The 24005-nt window shown below is 44.3% G+C and overlaps 1 protein-coding gene across 4 annotated transcripts in view; it reads right to left on the bottom strand.

Moving 5' to 3' along the window:
- WDR33 (WD repeat domain 33) overlaps window positions 1-24005 on the bottom strand; it is a 106762-nt gene that overhangs the window by 72105 nt on the left and 10652 nt on the right. For all 4 annotated transcript variants that reach the window (XM_073360150.1, XM_073360147.1, XM_073360151.1 and 1 more), the window contains exon 2: window positions 1348-1572. In XM_073360150.1, the coding sequence (XP_073216251.1) occupies window positions 1348-1551 (204 nt within the window). In that variant the 5' untranslated portion in view covers window positions 1552-1572. The remainder of the gene's footprint in view (window positions 1-1347; window positions 1573-24005) is intronic.

Genomic DNA, 24005 nt, shown 5'->3' with positions numbered 1-24005 from the left:
AAAAAAAAAAAAAAAAAAAAAAAAAAGAGTCGGAAGGCTATTTGCACAGAGGCTCCAGTGCTCTACTGCCAGTGTAGAAACTTGACTGCTTTCTGCACTGTAAATGGCCTCCAGAGCTGTCCCATAATGCCTTAAGTGACCGCTCTGCTCATTGCTTTGAACTCAGCTTCCCTGGAGACATGCACCCCTCCCCTTTCAAAGCACCGTTTCTGACAGCCGTTGTGTGCTGTGCTGATCTGCTCTGGGTCACAGCTCAGGGAAGGAGCCAGGGGCCGATGTCAGGGTTTTCCCGTCCCCCAGGAATGGTTGCTTCCTGCCACTATCTGAACTTACAAGACAGCATACTGACACACACACTGTACCCCAAAAAAACTGACACACTGTACCCCAAAAAAACACTGTCTCTTTCTCCTTCCCCTCTCCATACACACACACTCCCTGTTACACACTCTTTCCCACCCCCCACCCTCCCTTTTAGTTGAAAAGCAGCTGGCAGTGTAGTAGGATGCCCATGGAACAATGGGATTGGGAAACCTGGATCATATGACACTGTGCCTGCCCCATGAGGCATTGTAAACCCTTCCCAAAGCATCCTGTGGCCAGTTGCACAGTGGGATAGCTAACACAATGCACTGCTGTCTTTGCCATTGCAAGAGCTGCTAATGTGGGGGTTTATTTCCAGCATTTTAATAGAAGTGGTATAACTTGTGGTGCAGAAACTTGACAGCATAGACATACCCCAAGTAATTTGGAAAGCCAAGTGGGTATTTTTTCTTGGAAAGATATCTTCCACAGTATTTGGTTCAAAGTAGCCTCAGCAATTAGGACTGCACAAGGTGGTTCACAGACTTGTGGTATGAGTAGCATATATTAGTTTTCTTCATTCAAGGAGGCAGCTGAATAGAAAATGACAACTACTTTTCAGGTGCCCAATATGAACACTCAAGCTTTTTTTATTTATTATTTCTCCCCACAAAGAAAAAGCCACAAATTGACAAAGAATGATCATATGAATCTTAACATAATTAACGTACAATTTAGGTCAGCTTGAATGTCAAAACAAAGTAATAAGATATGCAATTCTTGTCCCAAATCAGAATACACAGAAAAGCTTTATATAACAGCAAATCTTCCACTTCAAATATGCACTAAAGGTTTATTGTTTTATTCAGAAGGAGCAACATCTATCCACACTTCACTGAATCTGTACATTTCTGAAAGAACACTGTCAATTATACATAATCCCCAATTACCCAAACTACTCTGTGAACATACCTGAAATTTGAATAATCAGAGTTTCAGAAAACACTATTCAGACTTCAAACACAGTAGACTAGCTAGACTTACCTCCAAATATTTAATTACAGAGGGATTATAGTCTATGGTTTTCCGGTTCACAGCTTTTCTCATCCGTTTCCCATCAAAGGTGAGCTGCTGCATTGCCTGCTGCTGTGCAAAATCAGGTCTCTTGTAGAACAGCTGCCGAGGTGCCTGATGCTGGAACCTCGGCATATGGAAAAACCGGGGTGGGGAGCCAATTTCTGTGGCCATGGCGATCTTGTTTCTAAAACACTAAAAGAGGTAAAATATTAGAGAAATGCTGCAATTAAGATATGTTTCTGCTCAAAGTGTTAAAAAAATAAGGAGTCTATCTGGAAATCATTTTACTTGCTCATATAAACATGGTATATGAAAGTTTGCAAATCTATTCTCTGAAAAGAGACAAATAGGCACTTCCTATTCTTGCTTTGTCTCTCAGCAAGTACCTAAGTCAAATCTGTAAATTACAACTTTCAACTTCATTCAGTAAAGTATGGTTTGCATCTAAGGCAGAGAGGAATTTTCTGCCAAGACCAGTCACTGCACCAACCGTTTGTCCATGTAGCAGCTCGAAGCATGTTTCCCAGTGCAGACAGACATACATATGCTAGCTCAAGCAGAGCTAGCACATCTGTCTACCTATGCTCCTAAACAATCAAGACCAGAATAACTTGCTGAGACCAAGTCTTATATTTGCTTTTAAAGAGAAAATACAAGCCAAATTGTTGTACGTTTAGAGTCTTGAAATTGCCTAGCTGGAGAAAGTCAGTTTTAATTTCCTGATATTTCTAAGCAGTCTTAAAAGAAATACACTTTAAAAAAAATTAAACATTACAGAAGTCCTTTGAAACAGGAAGAAAATCTTGTTTTTAAAACACAAGTATTGTGGATCCATTCCACAGTGAACTTTTTTTTTTTAAGTCCTGTAAAGATCGAGATATTTAATGTTTAAGATTTGAGACACAGCTGGGAAGAGACATTTAGATACAGAAATAGGATTATGCCACTATTAAGTCTGCTACAGGCCTAGTAAAAGCACAACTCACTTTTGAAAACACACTACAATGCCACCACCTCAAATTCTCAGTTCAGAAGGGAGATTTTTCAATTGCGAGCCCTAACAATTTACCCTGGGTTCTGAAAAACCAATCTAGATTTCATACAAGAGTAGAAAACATGCTACAAGATCAAATTCTGCTTTCAACTACACAAATTATGCAAATACAGTTGCACAATTGAGGGTATAATCTTAAAACAGGATTTTATGCAGATATAACAGACATCAGAGTTTGGCTTACACTATCTTTTATCACCACTGATGATGCCTGTGTAGGAAAAACAGCTTGTCCTCAAGCTGCAAGGAAGACAGATTAACAGTGAAAAATAAATAAGGTTTTTAAAATCCTCAGTTTTAATAATTTGTTTATAAAACAGAAATTTTACAGTATGATTTAAAGTGTTCCCATAAAGTCTAAAGAGAAATCTGCCACAGGAGTACAGAAAGAAATAACATTTCAACTGCCAGATTTAATTTCACATGGTAAGTTCTGAACTCCACTAAATGAAAAAAAAAAAAATCTTCACATTTTACAAACAAACCTTAAGTTGGATAAGATTTACGCTTAATGTGTATAGGAAGACATCAAGATGTTGACAGTTTAAGTTTTTAAAATTTCTAGTTCTTAACCACTGGGATTCTTGAAACTTAAAACCATTTCTTTATGAAGTCTCCCTGGCACATACATTTTCCATTATGGTATGAACATACTACATTATGATGTTAGGATTGCTCCCAGGTAAAGGATGACCGCTAACACTGATCTTGCATCTTCAAAGAAAACCAAACAAGTTTTGGGGAAAGAAGGACTGTCAAGTAGCCAAATATCCAAGAACTTTATTTTAAAAAGGTAAATTTGGGACCTACCAACCTTTACTGTGTCCAACAAGTTTTAAGATACCTCAGGGACAATTTTCAGAGTAACAGCCGTGTTAGTCTGTATTCGCAAAAAGAAAAGGAGGACTTGTGGCACCTTAGAGACTAACCAATTTGTTAGAGCATAAGCTTTCGTGAGCTACAGCTCACTTCTTCAGATGCATATCGTGGAAACTGCAGCAGGCTTTATATATACACAGAGAATATGAAACAATACCTATTCCCACCCCACTGTCCTGCTGGTAATAGCTTATCTAAAGTGATTTCCAGCACAAATCCAGGTTTTCTCACCCTCCACCCCCCCACACAAATTCACTCTCCTGCTGGTGATAGCCCATCCAAAGTGATAACTCTTTACACAATGTGCATGACAATTAAGCTGGGCTATTTCCTGCATAAATCCAGGTTCTCACATCCCCCCCACCCCCATACACACACAAACTCACTCTCCTGCTGGTAATAGCTCATCTAAACTGACCACTCTTCAAGTTAAAATCCAAGTTAAACCAGAACATCTGGGGGGGGGGAGGGTAGGAAAAAACAAGAGGAAACAGGCTACCTTGCATAATGACTTAGCCACTCCAAGTCTCTATTTAAGCCTAAATTAAAAGTATCCAATTTGCAAATGAATTCCAATTCAGCAGTTTCTCGCTGGAGTCTGGATTTGAAGTTTTTTTGTTTTAAGATAGCGACCTTCATGTCTGTGATCGCGTGACCAGAGAGATTGAAGTGTTCTCCGACTGGTTTATGAATGTTATAATTCTTGACATCTGATTTGTGTCCATTTATTCTTTTACGTAGAGACTGTCCAGTTTGACCAATGTACATGGCAGAGGGGCAAAACTAAATCCCTGCAAACACATAACTGATTTATAGTTAGACGACAATTCTATTGAGGATATATAAGAATATTTTAAAATATTCATATGGAATAGAATCTAACTTAGTCTTTGCAAATTTAAGTAGCAAAAAGTAGCATATGCTTATTTCTACAATTAGATTAAGCAAACATGACTGAATATATACTGGGACCAAAGGCATTGAATAAGAATGTGCATTTTTAGAATTCATATCAGAAGAAAACTGCATTTTGTGTTACAACTGAAAGCAAAAGAACACCTGCAGCATTGGGTACGTAGGTTCACTTGGGAATCGGTGGGAAATCAAATAAAAGCTTCTGCAGCATAACAAAATAGAGGACTCTTCAAAATCCAGGCATCTTATCTAAGGTAGCTCTAATAGGCAGTCTATGGGATACCACTAACAGCATGGATGTACATGGAAAAGTCCAAATCCTAAGTAATATGCTCAAAACCCACCTTTAACTATTTGGAAAAAAGAGAAAGGAGATGCTAGAACTTCCTCATCCTATCCCCCAAATATTGCCTTAACTTCTCCTGACAACACAGAAGGGAACAGAATAAACTGACTTAAGGTGGATCAGCTCACTCTTTCAGATTTTACATCTCTTAAACTGAGTTAACAGTACAAATTTCAAAGATCAGCTTTTTATTAGTATCTCCAAGTACACCACCACCACACCACAAGTTTAGAAAATTTATGGCAATTCATGTGCATATTTAAAAACAAGTTGTTAATTTTTTAAAAAGCAGGCAGATTTAATAAAAGTTGTCATTTTCTATACAGCTCTGAAGATAGTTGAATAGATGTCGCAGTACAGAAATGGAAAAAGTGAAAGAATTTCAGAGTAATATAAAATATTTTCCAGATCTCTTCTAAAATACTCACCATAATGAACAAAATTCAAATATAAAGAAGTCATATACTTTTACTCCCCAGTAGTCAATGCAAAATCAAACTCCCAAGCTACAATCGCAAGAAAGTGGAAAAGAGGTCCACATACCTTCTGGGACTGCCCAAATATTTTTGTCAGAACTTTGCGGCGGGGCGGGGCGGGAGGGGGAGACGGGGACACACGACTGCAATGTATACTTTGATAAAACCCAGCTTGTTTTCAGAAACACTCCCAATTTTATTCAGAATAAACAAACAACAGCAATGAGAAAGCAGTTACAAATGTGACTAAACATAAAATATGAGATATGAAATGGATCACAGCTTGCATTAGACATTCCTAAAACCAGCATGAGGAGTGTATGGCTTTTATCTATGTTGCTGTAACACACAAACATCAAGTTAAGACTAAACTGTAGGTACATCTAGAAAGATGTAATTTTGGTATATACCTAATTCCCTCCTTGCCTCCACCATCCTTCTCATATCTTGGGAGCCTAATCTCAGTGTTATCGTCAACTTTTTACTACTACATCTAGTCTTTTACTAATCCTATATCTTCTTCCTTTTTTATATTCCAAAAGCTGTTTCTTCACTCTCCTAATTATTAAAAACATTATCCATATCCTTGTTATCTCTCACCTTAATTACGTGAGCCTTTCCACCTGTATAGCTACACATGCTTTACAGGTTTGCAAAAATATTTCACTACTTATTTTGTATAAAACTAGCTATTCATAAACCTATTCATCTACAATATACCAAATACATTGTTTTTACCCATTTAATACCATATTGAAAGTTTCTCTACATGTATAGGTATTTTACAGATAAATACAAAAACATTTCAGAAAAGGAACGGACAGTTTCTTTTTCTCAGTTCAGCGGTCAGATCATGAAACAATAGTCCCTCAGGAGAATCCAGTTCAAAGTGATCTAGAACATTACCTCTTTTAGGCATAAATACTGGTCACCTAATTTTCAAGCAGTCAGTATTTTACTAATCTTTTGCTAGGAGATGGGAATCCCTTGGCATCAAAGAGTAGTTCAGACAGAATATCCTAAACTTTAATAGTGTTGTTTGCACTTGCTGTAAATGCATAACAAAACTCTCACCTGTTGCCACCAGGACAGCTAGAAAAGAAGTAGAACTTTGTTTTGCCCTTGTTAAAATATTCTGTCAACCTTTTCTTTAATACTTCTAGCAGCCCATGCTTCAGAGCAGGGACATGAAATATGGCAGGGGGTAGCCCTTCCATCAGGATGTGTTTTTTGCTGTCTTTATGAAAAAACATCCTAATTTGAACTTAAGCCTTTGAAAAGCTGTAGTTCACATGCACAGTTGAGATTTTAGCACCTAAAAAATCTTCAAAGATTCTGCCCTCACCAAGCAAGATCAAGCTTTTCACAACTCCTAACGTAGACCACACTACACATGAGCTATCTCCACAAAGCTACTGACTGCGCTCCAGCCAAGGGGAACAGGGTCAAAGCTGGCTTTTCACCCTGTAATGAGTGCTCCAGAACAGGGCAGGAGGCTGGTCTCTCCTGGGCTCTTGATGTCTCTTCACCACCACCACACCCAAAGCAGTGACACCCAGGCAGCAGAAAAGAGGAAGCTGTCAGATTTGAAGGCAGAGGGGAGGAGTAGTAGTATATTGGTACAAGGAGTTTGGTGATGCAGGAATTGGGAGGGGGCAGGAAGAGAAATTTTGGCTAGGAGACTGGGAACTGGGTGGGAGGGTAGGAGTGGATGAGCAAGACGACTGGGAGCCAGTTAGGGAAACATGAGGGGACTGGGAGTCAGTTGGCTGGGGGAAGGAAAAAACACATATCAGACAAGGAGACTGGGACTAGGAGCCAGGGGAAGGAGAACAGACACAGATCAGACAAAGACCTGGAGTGCAGGGGGAGAACTGGGACTGATTGGGCAAAGCAACTAGGACAATCAGCCAAGGAGAGGGTAGTGGGGAAGATGGAAGTTAGAGGAGAAGCCCAAGGAGGGAGCTAGCAGGGAAAGACACACTGGATGAGGAACCCAGAGGGAAAGACTAGGACTGGCTGGGCAAGGAGATTAGGACTGACTAGGTGAGACTGGGACTAGCACAAGAGCCAGGGGTGAGAAGAGACATGTCTGGGACAGGTTGGAAAGGATGGAGTCAAGCTTGGAGGAAAGGGCAGAATAGTCTGTGTCTGCAAGAGAGCACTCCCTGAGAGCCTGAACCCAAGATGCCCAACCATCATCATCCCTCTGCTATCAGCAAATATCTGTGAAGCCCATTTGCAAAATGTGCCTCTCATCCACTCTCTAGCGCTGGCCCAAGGAGGACGACACTACCACCACCACCAGTTACTCCACTGGCTCATCTGGCAGACTTCTGTGCAGGGAATCTAAAAGTTCCAACCCTGCTGTGCTGACCTGTGTAGGTGTCAATATGATGCCACAAAGGAATGCTTGTGTTTGCTTTTTAAAAAAGTTGGAAACTTAATGTAGTTTTCATGTAAGGTAAAGAATATTATCAAAAAACAGCATGCCATTACATAATTGAAGACTGTATCATAATGCACACACACGAAGGGATCAAATTAAGGTTGCACTATTTTGGCCAAAACTACTAATCCTAATTAATTAATAAACTAAACTAAACCAAAATAAACCACTCAAACAGATCTAAGAGTGTTCACACAGCCTCTTTTTGCAACAAATTGGCTAAATTTTTTTAAAATCACACCTTACATTGAATTGTTTGAACTGTCTCATGCAGACAAACCCTAACTCTTGAAAAGGAGACATCCCTGTTTATGCTTGATCTTATTACATTTTTTTAAATGGCTCCTGCAAAATTTAAAAAATCGGTTACCTACCTCTTTAACTGTTGTTCTCCAAGATATGTTGCCCATGTACATTCCAATTAGGTGTGTGCGTGCCACATGCATAGCAGCCGGAAAGATTTTCCCTTAGCAATACCTGTCGGTTTGGTTTGGCACCCCTTGGAGTCGTGCCTCCATGGCGCTGAATAGAGGGCCCTGCTGACTTGCCGGCACTTCAGTTCCTTCTTGATGGTTGCTCTGACAAAGGGATAGGCAGGTGGGTATTGGAATGGACATGAGCAACATCTCGAAGAGGAACCATTATGAGAAGTAGGTAACCGTTTTTTCTTCGAGAGATTGCTCATGTCAATTCCAATTAGGTGATCACCAAGCCTAAATTTTGGAGGCGGGTTCAGAGTTCAAAAGGTTTGATGACTGTAGCACCACTCTGCCAAAGGCTGCATCATCTCTAGCCTGCTGAGTAATGGCATAATGCGAGGTCCAAGTGTAGATTGAGGACCGTGTTGCAGCTCTGCAGATTTCCTGGGTCGGAACCTGGGCCAGGAATGCCACTGACGATGCCTGTGCCCTCGTGGAGTGTTCTGTAAGGGGAGGGGCAGGTATTTTCGCCAGATCGTAGCATGACCGGATACAGGACATAATCCATGATGAAATTCTTTGGGAGGAGACTGGAAGCCCCTTCATTCTGTCTGCTACTGCGACAAACAGCTGAATAGTGGCACCGTCCATTCGGTATAGAAGGCTAACGCCCGAACATACAACAAATGAAGTTTTTGCTCCCTGCTGCTTGCGTGTGGCTTGGGATAGAAAATTGAAAGAAAGACATCCTGGTTAACATGAAACTGAGACAACCATAGGAAGAAAAGCCGGATGCAGTCTAAGCTGAACCTTGTCCTGATAGAACACCGTATAAGGAGGCTCAGATGTTAGAGCCTTGAGCTCAGACACTCTCCTGGCCGAAGTTATCGCTACCAGGAATGCCCCTTTATATGATAGGTAAAGCAGAGAACACGTTCCAAGTGGTTCAAAGGGCGTCCCCATTAGCCTGGAAAGGGCCAGGTTAAGGTTCCAGGCTGGGATCAGTTGTCATATGTGAGGGTATAGTCTGTCAAGACCTTTAAGAAAACTACCTACTATCAGGGTGGCAAAGACCGACTAGCCCTCCATGCCTGGATGGAAGACGGAAATGGCAGCCAAGTGGACCTTTACTGAAGACACAGAAAGCCTTTACCACTTTAGGTGGAGGAGGCAGTCCAATATCATGGGTATGGACAAGAGTGTTGGAGACAGGAGATATTGTGAAGACCAAATTGTGAATCTTTTCCATTTGGCTAGGTAGGTAGCCCTAGTGGACGGTTTCCTACTGCCAAGGAGGACTTCCCTGGCTGGACCCTAACAAGCCAGCTCCATGGGTGTAGCCATGGAGCTTCCACGCCATGAGGTGAAGTGAGTCGAGGTTCGGGTGCTGGAGTTGGCCGTAATCCTGAGTTATCAAGTCCAGGAGCAGCAGCAAGGTGACTGGGTTTTCCATGGACATTTGCAGGAGAGATGTGTATCAGTGCTGACGGGGCCAGGCAGGCTGTGGCTCCCAGTATCTCCAGAGCTTCCTCTCTCCAAACTCTGAATAACACCTTGTGGGACAAGTGGTAAGGAACGCGGCCGTGATGGAGCCTGAGCTGTGATTCCAGAAAGAGCAGAACTGCAGGCACTTCCTGTTGTGTCACATGGCAAACAAGTCTATCTAGGGAATTCCCCATGGTTGGAAGATGTTGTTCACCATCCAGGCAGATGGACCACTCCCGGCTGTGAAAAGACCTGCTGAGATGGTCCGACAACTCGTTCTGAACTCCAGGGAGATAAGAAGCCTCCAGGTGTATTGAGTGAGCTATGCAAAAGTCCCACAGTTTGAGGACTTCCTGGCACAGGGAAGAGGAGCACGCTCCCCCGTCTGTTTTATATAAACATTGCTGTTGTATTATCCGACATGACCGAGACACACCTCCTTTCCAAGTGAGCTTGGAATATCTGGCATGCCAGATGGACTGCCCTCAACTCTCCAACGTTGATGTAAAGTGAGAGCTCCGCTTGGGACCTGAGGCCCCAAGTCCTGTGCTCCCAAAGGTATGCAGATCCAAGGAAGGGATAATGAAGGCCAAAGAGACCATGCAGAACTTCAGCTTCTTTATGAACTTGTTGAGGGTCTCGCTGATCTCGGATGGGCCTGAGACCCACCTTTGGCTTTCAGTATTAGGAAATACTGGGAATAGAACCCCTGGCCCTTCAGCTCCTGAGGGACCTCTTCTACTACCCCCACCATTAGAAGTGTGTGCACCTCCTGCATGATCATAGATGTTGTGATCATAGAATATCGGGGTTGGAAGGGACCTCAGGAGATCATCTAGTCCAACCCCCTGCTCAAAGCAGGACCAATCTCCAATTTTTGGCCCAGATCCCTAAATGGCCCCCTCAAGGATTGAACTCACAACCCTGGGTTTAGCAGGCCACTGATCAAACCACTGAGCTACCCCTTGTGAAAAAGATCCCTGAAGAGGGATACAGAAGGGGGAAGAAGGTGAACTGGAAAGAGTATCTCCTTTCTACCATACGAAGTACCGAGTGATCTGATGTGATTCGGGCCCACACAGGGTAGAAATGGGGTAGTTGGCACGAGAAGGTAAGGAAGGATGGATCCAGAGTCCGGACTGATGCATCGCCCCCAGGCACACCTTCAAAAGTTCTGCTTTTGGCCTGAGGACTGCGTCATCTACCCAGAGCCCTGAGCTGACGAGGGGGGGAGGCCTCCTTCTATTGTTCCTATAACGCCTCCTGGAAAACTCCTGCTTGTTCTGCTGGTGGTAGAAACGAGGCGGGGGTTACAGCTTAAAATGCTTCCACTGCATAACCGGAGTATGCAGGCCAAGGGACTTCTCTGCCTCCCATTTTTTAGGGTATAGGCCCCTGTGTGCTTGGTGCTCCCAGTCATTCGCCGCCACTACAGCTAGGGAGTCTGGTGGGGGTGGGGAGTATAAAAATGTTCAAGCCCCTTAGAGGAAACAAAACATTTTTGTTCAGTCCTCTTCACTGTTGGTGATAAGGAAGCCGGGGTGGGGGTGGGGGGGTCTGCCACAGCATCTTGGTGGTCTCCTGAATAGTTTTTATAAGTGGTAGGGCAATGCCAGAGAGACCAGAGTCTCAGTGACTTCTTCAACCTGGATCCTCAGGTTCTGGGCCACTCTGCCCAGTGGCTGCTGGAGTACCCTACTGTCCTCCAGCACAGGGGCTGTCGAAGTTCCTGCTACCGCCTCATCAGGCGAGGATGAGGACGAGACCCTAGCCAGGAGCGGGTCCTGCTCTCTGCCCTTGGGGGTGACGCGGTGCTGGGTCTTCATGTGCTACAAGTGGTGGGGCAGCCAGTGCAACTGGTCCTGCACAGAGGTGCCATACGTACACAGGATGCCAAAGCCACTAACCTCTGTGAATAGGACCCTTGGCTTTGGCCCTGGCTCTGAAGGAATGTCCAGGGAGTGCAGAAAGGCCTGGGCTGGAGCCAGCCACAGCCCAGGCCTTAGAACCAGATGGAACTGCTGTCTGCCTCTATTTGACCGGGACCGTCAACTGTACCTGCTTCACCTCGAATGCCAGTATTCTGCCTCCGACTCTGAGGACTCACTGTAGGATGACCATGGGGGGCAACGCTCACCGGTGCGGCTCCCCTGTCTGTTGGTGGAGGGTACTGGCGACTAGTGCCGAGGGAATGTCCATCAGCGCAGTACCATTGCCAACTTGCCTCTGGATGGCACCAAAGGTCTCGCAGGCGCCACTGAGACAGAGCTCGGTGTCCTGTCACGCCAAGGAGGGAAAGGTGGTGCCATGAAGGCGATGAGCTCTCTGGCTGCCTCAAACATTTCCAGTGAGGAAGGCAACTCCAACTGCTCATGACCTCCCCAGAGAGGAGAGTGTTGGAGGCCCGGACTCAACTGGTCCTGTGGCGGAGCAGGAATTCAGTGGAGCCTTAGCAGGCAGTGCTGTGCTTACATGGCCTGACATGAGTCTCATGGTGCCAGATTCCTTCTGTCCTGGTCTGGGTGTGGAGGAGCACCCCCATGAGGTCTTTTCTTCTTGTGGGCACCAGGGACTGGGAATGGTGCCGCCCATTGCCCAGCACGGAGTCCCTATGTGGGGAACTTCGCCGGTGCCAAGGGTCTCTGTCAGAGTCCTTCCTTGGTGCAAACCCATTCCTGAGAGCTGGAGCACTACGCACCAATGCCGAGGTGCTCAGCATTGGCTCGGCTGACCCCGGGGACAGAGGCTAGCTTCTATGAGAAGGATCTTGAGGCAAGGATCCTTCTCCTTCTGAGTCGTAGGGCGAAATCCTCAGCAGATCTTGTAGGGGTCCTTTCAGTAAGCTTCCCCCAAACAGGATATGGGGAGAGAGGGGGAGGTCACTCCTGCGCACAGACCTGCCACACGCTTGCCACACTTCAATTATAAATACTTGGGATTTAAACCCCGGGGACCAAGGCATGCCCCAGTACCAGGGGAGAAGAGGGGGAGGGGAGTACCCCCAGATTAAATTCTCTATAGATCTAATCAAATTAGATTACTAAACTACTACTACTAACACTATTAACTATTTACAGAAGTTGTCTGCCAAGGGATAGAGAAGGCTTGCCAAAGCAAGCCAAAAACCCAAGATTTCCGGATATCCGTCACAGGCGGTAAGAAGGAACTCAGATGGCAGTGGGTCGGCCCTATATTTAGCGTCATGGAGGCATGGCTCCAGGGGTGCCTGAACTGACCCAACAGCTACTGCTAAGAGAAAATCTTTCTGGCTGCTGTGCATGCGGTGCTCGCATACCTAATTGGAATTTACATGAGCAATCTCTCAAAGAAGAAATCTTATTCCCCATGAAGTGTCATCACTGACAGATTAAACTGCCTTGTTTGCCTACTAGTCACCCATTTAAATTTCACTTCAGTTATGAATACTTGGGATAGTACTCTGCTTTTGCCAAATAGAAAGTTATGGTAGAGCAAGAGGCTGCACTGCAGGAGCACAACAGCCCAGTTACTCAGCTGAGCCCTAAACTCCCTGCTTTCTTCCACTGCTGCAGCACTTGTAGTGACCTAGACATATGCCCTTTTCAGTTGCTCTTTTATCTGTCATTGGGAGGGAAGGGAGAAGACAGGATTTAAAAAAGATCCCCCACAACCTTGCTGGGCTGTGTACTGTTTCTTTAAATCTGTCGCAGGAAACCAGACAGTAGAGGCTGGAGAAGGTTCTAGGCAGAAGCTCTAAAGCACAGAAAGTGGAATTACTAAACTATCTGTATTGCAGTAACGCCTAAAAGCCTCAAGTCATGGACCAGGACACAACTGTGCTAGGCACTGTTCATACAGAACAAGACAACCATCTCGGCCCCAAAGAGGTTGCACTCAAAGTATAAGAGGACAATACTCGTAAGGATACTATTTTCTTTATGCTAAAAAAAGTTTTTAGAATCCTCAGTTTTAATAATTTGTTTATAAAACAAATTGCACACCTTTAAAAAAAAAACCCTTTCTGTGATTCTTCACATGTCAAGACAGACAGTTGTCCTTGAAACTGAAAACAGTTTACACTTCTACTGTGACTTAACTACATTCTAGATGGAGGATCTATTTCCAGCTTATAAGGAGGAGTCCCTTTTAAATGTTTCCCTCGCCCCGTCCTTGCTTCTATAGCCAGGTCTACTCTAGAAACTTTTGCTAGTACAATAATGTCTGTTACAAGTGTGATTTTTGTTACACCATTTACATTATTACAAGTGAACACTAGAGTACTTAAGAAACTAGCTGAAACAATCTTGGAACCGCTAACAATTATCTTTGAGAACTCATGGAAGACAGGGGAGATCCCAGAGGGCTGGACAAGGGCGAAGTACATATCTTTAAAAAGGGCACAAAGAGGACCCAAGGAATTATAGCACAGTCAGCCTAATTTCAATATCTGGAAAGATACTGGAACAAATTGTTAAACAATAAAGTTGTAATCACCTAGAAGATTATATGGTTAAAAGTAATAGCCAATATGAATTTGTCAAGAACAAGTCACACTGAACCAGCATAACTTCCTTCATTGACAGGATTAGTGGTCTAGTCAGTGGATAGTAGGGAAGCTGTAGACCTGATATATCTTGATTTTAACAAAACTTCCGACAAAGTCCCACACATTATCATAAGCAAACGAGGGAAATGTAGTTTAGATGAAGTTAGTATATGATGGGTGCACAACTGGTTGAAAAAAAAAAACACACTCAGAGTAGCTATCAGTGGTTTGCTGTCAAACAAGGAAGATATATTGGGTGGGGAGAGTACATGCTGTTCAATATTTTCATTAATGACAGATAATAGAATGGAGAGTATGCTAATAAAATTTGCAGATGACACTAAATTGGGAGGAGTTACAAGCACTTTGGAGGACAGGATCAAAATTCAAAACAACCTTAAAAAACTTAAGAATCGGTCTGAATTCAACAAGATGAAATTCAATAAACCAACTGCAAAGTACTAAACTTAGGAAGGAAAAAAATCAAAAGGCACAACTGTGTAGGCAGTAATACTGCTGAAAAGAATCTGGATCACAAATTGAATATGAGTTAACAATGTGATGCAGTTGTGAAAAAGGTTAACATTCTGGGATGTATTAACAGGAATATTGTATGTAAGACTCCCAGCACTGGTGAGGCCTCACCTGGGTACTGGTATCCAGTTCTGGATACCACTTTAAGAAAGATGTGGAAAAACTGGAGAGAGAATCAAGAGGAAAGCAACAAAAATGATTAAAAGGTTTAGAAAACCTGATCTATAAGGAAAGGTTAAGAGACTGGGCATGTTTAGTTTTGAGAAAAACAAGTGTGTGTGAGGGGGAACCTTATAACAGTCTTAATGTAAGTTAAGAAGAGTTGTTATAAAGGGGATTGTGATCAATTGTTCTCCATGTTCATGGAAGGTATGACAAAAGACAGTTACCTTTTCCGTAATTGGTGTTCTTTGAGATGTTGCTCATGTCCATTCAACTTAGGTGTATGCGCTCGCCACATGCACCGATGCCAGAAGTTTTTCCCTCAGCAGTATCCGTAGGGGACTGGCTCCAGTGCCCCCTGGAATATTGCGCACATGCCGCAGTATATAGGGTGTCACTGGTTCCCCCTACCCTCAGTTCCTTCTTGCTGGAAACTCCAACAGTGGAGGCCGGAGCTGGACATTGTCCTTATGTACGGCAGTTCTGAGGTCAGGGTTTGCAGTTCGGAGACTTGCCTCGCTGACACAATCGCCACCAAGAAAGCTACCTTCCATGATAGGTGAGCTTGAGGCCAAAGGCTCAAAGGGCGGGCCTGTGAGCCTGGACAGAACTAAGTTGAGATCTCATTGAGGGGCCAGGGTCTGGAATTGATGAAAGTCTCTCTTGAGGCCTCTGAGGAACCTAAACGTCACGGGACAACACTGTCTGCCCCTGGATTGGCAGATGAAAGGTCAAAATGGCCACCAGATGTACCTTGATAGAGGATTGTGCCAGGCCCTGGTTCCTCAAATCAAGCAGGTGGTTTAAGATTGACTGCACCGAACAATACAAAGGGGAGATGCCCTGTTCAGCAGCCCAATGGGAGAACCTCGTCCACTTTGCCAGGTAGGTGTGCCTAGTCAAGGGCTTTCTACTCTCGAGGAGAACCTTCTGGACCCCTTCTGAACAGGCCCATCCACCTGGGTTCAGCCACACAACATCTATGCCATGAGGTGGAGGGACACGAGGTTGGGGTGCAAGTGTCGACCATGATCCTGAGACAGCAAGTCCAGTTGGTTCGGCAGGGGCCAGGAAGGGATCATTGACAAGCTTGATAGCGTCCCGAACCAGTGCTGGCAAGGCCACGCAGGGGCCATCATGATAACCTGCACAATGTCTCTCTTGATTTTTGCTAGGACCTTGATGATGAGTGGAATTGGAGGGAAACGCATACATCATGCTTCCTGCCCACAGCAGGAGGAAGGCGTCTGAGAGGGAGCCCTTGCCCAGGCCCCATCTGACGCAAAACCTGTAGCACCTCCTGTTCTGCCTGGTGGCAAACAAATCCCACTTGGGGAGTTCCCCACCTATGGAAGATTATGCCAGCTACCTTCGGGTGGAGCACCCACTCGTGGTAAGAGGAGAAGTCCCTGCTTAGGTGATCTGATAGCGTGTTCTTGGCACCCGGAAGGTGACACTTCTAAACAGATTGTGCAGTTGATGCAGAAGTCCCAGAGATGGAGTGCCTCTTGGAAGAGGGCCAAGGATCGTGCTCCCCCTTGTCTGTTGATACAGAACATCACGGTTGTGTTATCCGTCAGGACTCGGACCACTCTGCCTGACAGGTGAGGTAGGACCATGAATGCTCTGCACACTGCCCTAAGCTCTTTGACATTTACGTGTAGCGTCAATTTCTCTAGGGACCACATACCTTGGGTCTGGAGGGAGCTGAGGTGCGACCCAAGCCTAGGTCCGAGGCATCCGAAACCAACTCAACTGAGTGAGGAATGCTGATGAAGGGAACTCCTTCCAGGACTTTCCTGGAGTCGGTCCACCATCGCAGCAAGGTAAGCACCATCACAGGGATGGTGAAGACCTTTCAGGATTAAAAAGTAGTGGGAACAGAACCCCTTGCTCCTGTACTCTGGAGGAATGATCTCCACCGCACCTAGCTGCAGTAACCCCTCGAGACTCTTGTGAGAAGGGTCCCTAAAGATGGACGGGACATGGGAGTGGGAATGGGGGGCAGAAAGTAACTGGAGGGTGTAACCCCACACCACCATACTGAGGATGTTATAGATGCCCACGCAGAGAGGAAAGGAGAAAGGCGGTTGGCAAAAATGAGGGAGGGAGAATCCTGGGAAGAATCCAGTATGTCACCCTTGGACGTACCCTCAAAACGAGCACTTGCCCGCCAGCTTATCACAGGTCGAGCTCGACTGAGAGGCCTGTGAAGGCTGTTGGCTAGGACGCTGGATTTCTTATGAGGAGGCTCCTGGTAGGGGTAGCTCCCCTGGCCCTGAGGCTGCTGCAGCTTAAACCGCTTGCAGGCAGGGCCGGACAGATACAGGCCCAGCGATTTAAGGGTCTATAGTCCATGGAGCTTATTGCATCAACTGATGAGCCTCTGTGGACAAGCCAGAGAGAAGCAGCCAGGATGCCCAGCGCATGGCGACAGCAGAGGCCATGGTTTGGGCGGCAGTGTCCGCTGCATCTGACACTGCCTGGAGCATTGCCCAGGCTGCAGTCGTGCCCTCCTCCATAATAGCCTGGAACGCCTTCCTAGAAGCCTCAGGAAGAGAGCCCTCAAACTTGGCCATGGCTTGCCACATGTTAAAATCATAGCATCCTAGGAGGGCCTGATGGTTGGCCACTCATAACCGGAGGCTAGAGGATGAATAAACATTACGCCCAAACAAGTTTAACTTCTTGGGGTCTTTTTTCTTAGGGGTAGCCCGGGGTTGACCTTGTCGCTCCTTGTGGTTAACCGCTTCTATTAGAAGGGTTGGGAGAACTTTGACCTAGTAGAGCCCCATAACTAATGGGTGACTTTTGAAATTGTACAGAAATTTTTAATGGTGTGGTTTCTTCTGGTTTTGTTTGTTTTGTTTTCTCTGTAATGCTTTTACTTTAGGAATAAATGTTCTTGCTGAGCAAGAGCTATGTGGTAACTTGTGACTGCTGGCAATACACTGTTCATAACCCTCAGGGAGAAACCAACACACAAGAGCTCACCTTTAGGAAGACTGGCTTGCTCGGGTATTATAATGTAAGGCATTGAGCTGTGCAGCCTTAAATCCCCAGTCACTGAATGGAACAAGGGTCCCTGCAGAGACAGGTGACAACTAAAGATCTGAGACCTGGCTGGGAACTCCTGGAATGGACCACTGAAGGTACTCCTCCTCTGTTAATCTGAAACTGTGACAAGTGAAAAGGAAATGGATAAGCTAAAATGGCAGTAGAACTGGACAGTGCCCAGATGCGAACTGTGCCTAATTAAAAACAAAAACAAAAAAAGCAGAACCACCAGTCTGAGCAGGGCAAATGAATGTTGACTGGGTAGTTCAACAGAGTTTTCTAAATAAAACGACCAACAATTCAAGGGGACAATGAGTACTTTATAGATTCAGAACATGTATGGTTAATGAAGAGTGCAAGGGTCAAAACCACTTTCCATGAGACAAACACAGCCAGAGGCTTCTAAACTCTAAGGGTATGGCTAAGACAGCAAAGAAAAACCCACGGCTGGCCTGTGCCAGCCAACTTGGGCTCATGGGGCTCTGGCTGCGGGGCTGTTTCACTGCTGTGTACACATCCGGGCTCATGCCTGAACTCTGGGACCCTCTAACCCTGCAGGGTCTTAGAGCCTGGGCTCCAATCTGAGCTCAGATGTCTACACAGGAGTGAAACAGCCATGCAGCCTGAGCCACACAGGCCAGCCATGGGTTCTTCTTTGCTGTGTAGACATATCCTAAAAGGCTATAACAAAGTTCCTGCAGTTTTGCGCCTATGAAACTTAGGATAGCTCAACTCTGCCAGAGTTCAGGTGCTCTGCAGGAGCATAGCTTCAGTCCTCCTACAAGGTGGTGAAATTCCTGGCCCTCAATCCAAGCCTCTCTTCTGTACTTCTGCATACCTCCACGAGCAACCCAGCACTTGTTAAATGTTCTGCAGTCATCATTAGCTATTTTTAAACAAAGAAATAGCAAGACAAATAAATAAATTTAGAATTGAGAAACAAACAGTAACAAAATAAAGATTTATGCAGTTTTTAAAACTCAAGTTAGAAAGTTATTATGAAGAACATGGAAGATAGCTATTACTTTTATGAATAATATGATTTGATTAAATTTTTTTTTTACCTGAGGTCCAAGGCTTAACTCCTGCAGGAGCTCATTGCTCCTCTGCAGGAAGGCAGACAACTGTTTTAGATAACTCAAATCACCACTACTTCACTGACAGTACAGATGTCAAAACCTTTAAAGTTTTGCTCTTAACTATGCTGGACCTAATACCCCTACCTTGGGACAGGGAGTGAGTCAACAGGCCTTAAAACCTGCAACAAAGAACTCTAGATGAGATGAAAACTGAGCTTGAGCTCATTAGAGGACATGCGATGTCAGGGAACTGTTAAAGAATGGAAGACTGACAGAGAGAGACAAACCCTGATGGATGGGTCTTAAAACAGCTAAGCCTCCCTAAGGTTTGGGGAAGCCATACGTGTGTAGTTTTGTTGTTTTGACACTTAACTCTGAATGTTACAGTCATATAGACTAATTTTGTTTTGAAAATACTGTTGAGTCATTGCATTTATCTACAGATCATGGCTCTCAAAGGGAAGTCTTTTGCAGGTGCCAAACCCAGGTGGACCAACTGAGGCATCGTGATTTGTAAAGAGGGGTGCTGTAGCCTGGAGTCCTGGTCCTTAAGCAGGAAAATTGGAGGATTCCACCCTGAGGAGTAAAGAATCAGGGCCTTTCACTTCAAAGGGTCCACTCAGGTGAGACAGAAGGCGGGTCAAAAGTGAAGCTAATCCTGTAACCATGAATTATAAATTTAGGCTCCAATTTGTTTTTTTAAAAATCCAGAATACAGAAATCCACAGTTAAGGTGCTTCAAACAAACTTAACTCTACCCCTATGGCCCCATGTAACTCATGCTGTACAGACAAGAGTAGTCACTGGAGATATGTGCAACCCACATCAATATAGACTCAGGTCCAGGGGAACACAGGACCCACCATATGGTCTCACCCTGCCCTGCAGCAGCTGCCGTAGGTCCACCAGGAATAGGCAAATGATACTGCTCCCATAAGCTGACTCCCATCTGGGAGTTTTTGTTGCCTCCCCCAAACCACAGGACCCAGAAGTGGCCCCATTCTGAGCCTCTGGAAAGTAAGGCAGATTTAGAGATGGTTTGCTGGCTTCCCTCCAAAGCAACTAATTGTGATATTAAGATGCTTGCCAGATTCTAGTTACACCTTCCCACAAGATGGCCAGAGCAGTGGACAAATAAGACGTAGAACTAAGGCTGATCTTAATTGTGTTTTCATGCTTTCAAATGTGTTTTTTTAAGTTAGGCAAAGTTAAATTTGTTTAACATTTCAGCTGTTAAAATTACAAAGTTCTTTAAGGTATTCCTCTCCATTACTAATACTTTCCCCTCAATCTTGACTTTTGCTTGGGGTTTGTCAAAGATTGTATTTCACTTGTACCGAAATCCTGTTTTACCTATGAGGGCAGGTTGCAATGCCACGACAATCCAAACTGGAAGAAATAATATCTATGTTTCCATAGCAGGCTGGGTTACTGTGACACCCCACCCTGGGACCATCTCGGTCTTCAAAACAAACTTTAGGGCTGACCTTGGAACCACCTTATTGAGAGTGGAGAATCAAAAGGCAAGGTGCTTGATGGAAGAGGCCACACAAGCTTGCTAACCCTCCAAATAGATATGACCAAAAGTAATAAAGATTTTACAGTTAGAAAATTCAGGAACAATTACTTCTCTTAGTAGTTCAAAAAGGAATTAGTAAGAGTTTGCAATACTAGAGTGAGGTGCCATTCGTCCAATGAATATCAGATTAGGGCCTCTGAAATAACGCTGATTTCAGAAAAAGGGATGTCATAGTTGAAGCAGCAGTCTAGAACCAGAAGGGAAAGGATCCAAGTACTGAAACTTGTACTTTCAAGAAGGACAAGTTTAAACTTATGAAAACCCATCTAGTCGGAAAGTACATAATGTCTTTTGTGCACAGACAGCCATGGTTTTGTCATTATCCTCTCACAGCACAAACATCAAAGTCCACCAAAGCCTCTTTAAACGTTTGACTGGTGGGAAGTTACCTGGATTTGAGAAAAAAAATCAACCAGCACAAAAGTAATCATGATTTAGGGTCCATGAGAAACTAACTTAATGAAATGGATATACTGACAGTTGAAATAATTCCCATTCATCCGAATCCTGACTGTGGAAATAAGAGCCCTTCCATATAAACATATGAGCTCTACTGCAATGCTGAAGTGCTGGGGATCTGCTTAAGCTAGACCAGAGGTGGGCAAATTATGGCCTGCCTGGCCCGGGAGGCTAGCCCCAGCCCCTCCCCTGCAGCCACGTGGGCAGCACTCTGGGTGACGGGGCTGCGTGCTCATGCAGTGCAGCGCAGCAGCATGTCTGGCTCCGGCCGGGCAGTGCAGCTCCCAGACATGCTGCTCTGAGCAGCATGGTAAGGGGACCAGGGGTTGGATAAGGGGCAGGGAGTCCTGGGGGGCAGTCAGAAAGCAGGGGGCAGTTGGATAGCAAGTGGGATCCTGGGACGGGGAACAGGGGGCAGTTGGATAGGGCAGAGGTTTGGGGGCGGGCAGTCAGGGGATGGGGAGGGTTAGATAGGGGGTGGAGTCCCGGGGAGGTGGTTAGGGATGGAGGGTCCCGGGGAAGAGGGGCGGATAGGGGGCAGGGAGCCAGGCTGTTTGGGGAGGCACAGCCTTCCCTACCTGGCCCTCCATACAATTTCACACCCCGATGTGGCCCTCGAGCCCAAATAGTTTGCCCACCACTGAGCTAACTGTATCCCCATTCTCCTGCTCTGACACCAAACTGCAGGGAGAGGGTGAAAATGGCCAGAAGAACTTGGAAAAGGAGTCCTCAGAGCAAATTTGATGAAGAAAATCTCTACCTGAGCACAGAGGCAGAAGCCTGGGGAGACACATCAGTGCAGTTCACCAGGCCTGCCTGTGAAAAATGCTGTCAAAGCAGTCTACTCTACAAAGAAAATCCACAAGAGAAACCTGTTGCCTGAAGCAGACCAAATGCAGGAAAAAAAAAATAGTACAGATGATTCACACAATAGAGAAGGAACCAGAATCATGCATTCAAACCTGTTTGGTTGTCCAAGACTTCAGCATGATTCAGACACACTTAGGATCCCACCCACGCTATGAAACAGAATCATGTTTAACTATATCATGGTACAACAGTGTTGAAATAAAGTCCTTCAACAGAGCTATTATGGCAGTGTTGACTGGGAGACATTCAAGACTTAACACAATGTTTTGGGGCTATTCCGGGGGGGGGGGGGGGGAGACCACATCTACAATTCTAATCATTCATTTTTTACTACTTCAGTTTAAGATGTCTCTTTTGGGGGGGGGGGGGGGGGGTTGAGGGAGAGGGGAGTATTCCAGACACTCTTCCAAGTTCATCAACCGCCAGATGGTGGGAATTTTACACATTTTGCTTTAGACATAAAAAGGCAAAGTCTGAAGTAAACCTTTGAAATCAAATTGCAGTATGCTACTTTTCACATTTAAAAAAAATGCTACCCTTACAATAATTTATAAAAGGCCATACCATATCCATTTTGCCATACCAGCTTCAGTAATATTTAGCCCCACAGCAATATTTTAAAAGCATGTCGTCTTAAATCTCTGCATTACTAGTTTGCAGCATTGTGGAAAAAAGGTGTTTAAAAATAGAAGTTCAACGACTACATGAAGGTCTCAAAAACACAACCTTTACAAGACTCTTGACTTTGTTAAGCAGTCATTAATGTCTAAAGAGGGTTTTTTCTATAATGCCATCTTTAAGGAAAGTTTAATGCTAATATTACAAACAAAATCCATGATTCTGTAAGTTACTTCATGCAGACAGACCTCTGCCCACATGCAGAGCCCTAATGACTTCAAGGTGGTCTCCTCTATGGAGTTAACTGAAGGCCAAAATCATTTCTACAGTGCATGCATTAAGCACAACACAGGTGCTACACTTCGGTGAAATGCTTGTCAAACACACTGTATCTATTACCTCCCTTCAGGTGTTTCTATAGCAATTTCCAAATATGTTTTTCCTTACAGAAGACTCCAGCAGCAGAAGTCTGCAGAGAAAGACTTCACATTGTAGTGAAAAAAATCCATCCATCAAATTTATAAATTGATTACGATCCAGGGAGTAACGCAGCTACTCAACCTGTATACAGACAGCTGAACTCTTAGTTTTCACATCGCTGTCAAAATTAACAGGCAATTTCCCCCCAAACAGAAGTCAAGCCTTATGAGTAGTGAAGTTAGCAAGTACGCCCACAGAACAGTTTCACAGTTTCACATTAATATTAGCAGTCTTTATTAAAAAGATAAAACCACCACACAGACCTCCAAAAAGATACCCTCATCCTCCCACAGAACATACGCAGTAACCTGCAGTTCAATCTCAGTAAATACTAAGGAGAAGTAGTCTATTTACATAGGGAGGGCAGCTGATCAGAAGAGCAAATTCACTGTACCAACTCAGAAAAATAACCTGTTTCACTTACAAGCAGCATATTTGTCGTCCACCCCCCACCCCCCGTAAAATACTCTACACTACATTTTAATATTTGCCTGGGATCTTAGGACCCAGTTTTGCTAACCACAATGTGGTGCCATGGCACCAGGTAAAAGTAGCTGAAATTGACACATTTTTCTCCATAAGCTTTGGCAGGAAGTGAATAAACTTAACCAAGAAAAATACTCCCAAACATAAATTCTTGATAGACACAATGGACTAGCTAAAACATATTACAGTTTGAATTCTCTCGAACAGCTCCATATTTGACCAGCAACTGCCTAATGTACAGACATCCATGGATCTCTCTCATCAGCTTTCTCGTGAGTAGTGTTTGGTTGGTTAATCCTAGGGATCTATTTGCTTTATACACCCATAAGATGTCTTGAATAGATTGTGTTTCCATTTTGAAGTGGTACATTGATTGATCCCAAATGTTTGTTTCATTCAAACCGGGTGGTGTAGACTGCCTAATTTCTTCTTTTTATTTAATACTAGAAATCAGGACAAGGATGTAACCTGTAATGGAGAATGTGATATTTCCAACATTGCAGTTTAGACACACTTCATGTTAGGAGCAATGGATGTTACAGTCCTTCTCAAAGGAAAGATTCAACTTCTGGGTTATATCTGGGTAGCAGGTTTTTGGTTTTTTTCTGCTGAGAATAAAAGCAATAGCTTTAATTAAATAGTTCAGAAATCTTCTGAAATCAAAGTTAAATTAAGTAGTTCTATAGCTGTAGCCACAGAAATTCTCAAACTGGCCAAAGCTCCAGGTCATGCCCTCTCTGCCAATGACTAAAA

The sequence above is a fragment of the Lepidochelys kempii genome, chromosome 9, assembly GCF_965140265.1.
Source record: "Lepidochelys kempii isolate rLepKem1 chromosome 9, rLepKem1.hap2, whole genome shotgun sequence".
Taxonomy (NCBI): domain Eukaryota; kingdom Metazoa; phylum Chordata; order Testudines; family Cheloniidae; genus Lepidochelys; species Lepidochelys kempii.
Note: the sequence above shows the minus strand (reverse complement) of the source record. Positions and strands in the feature narration are given on the sequence as shown.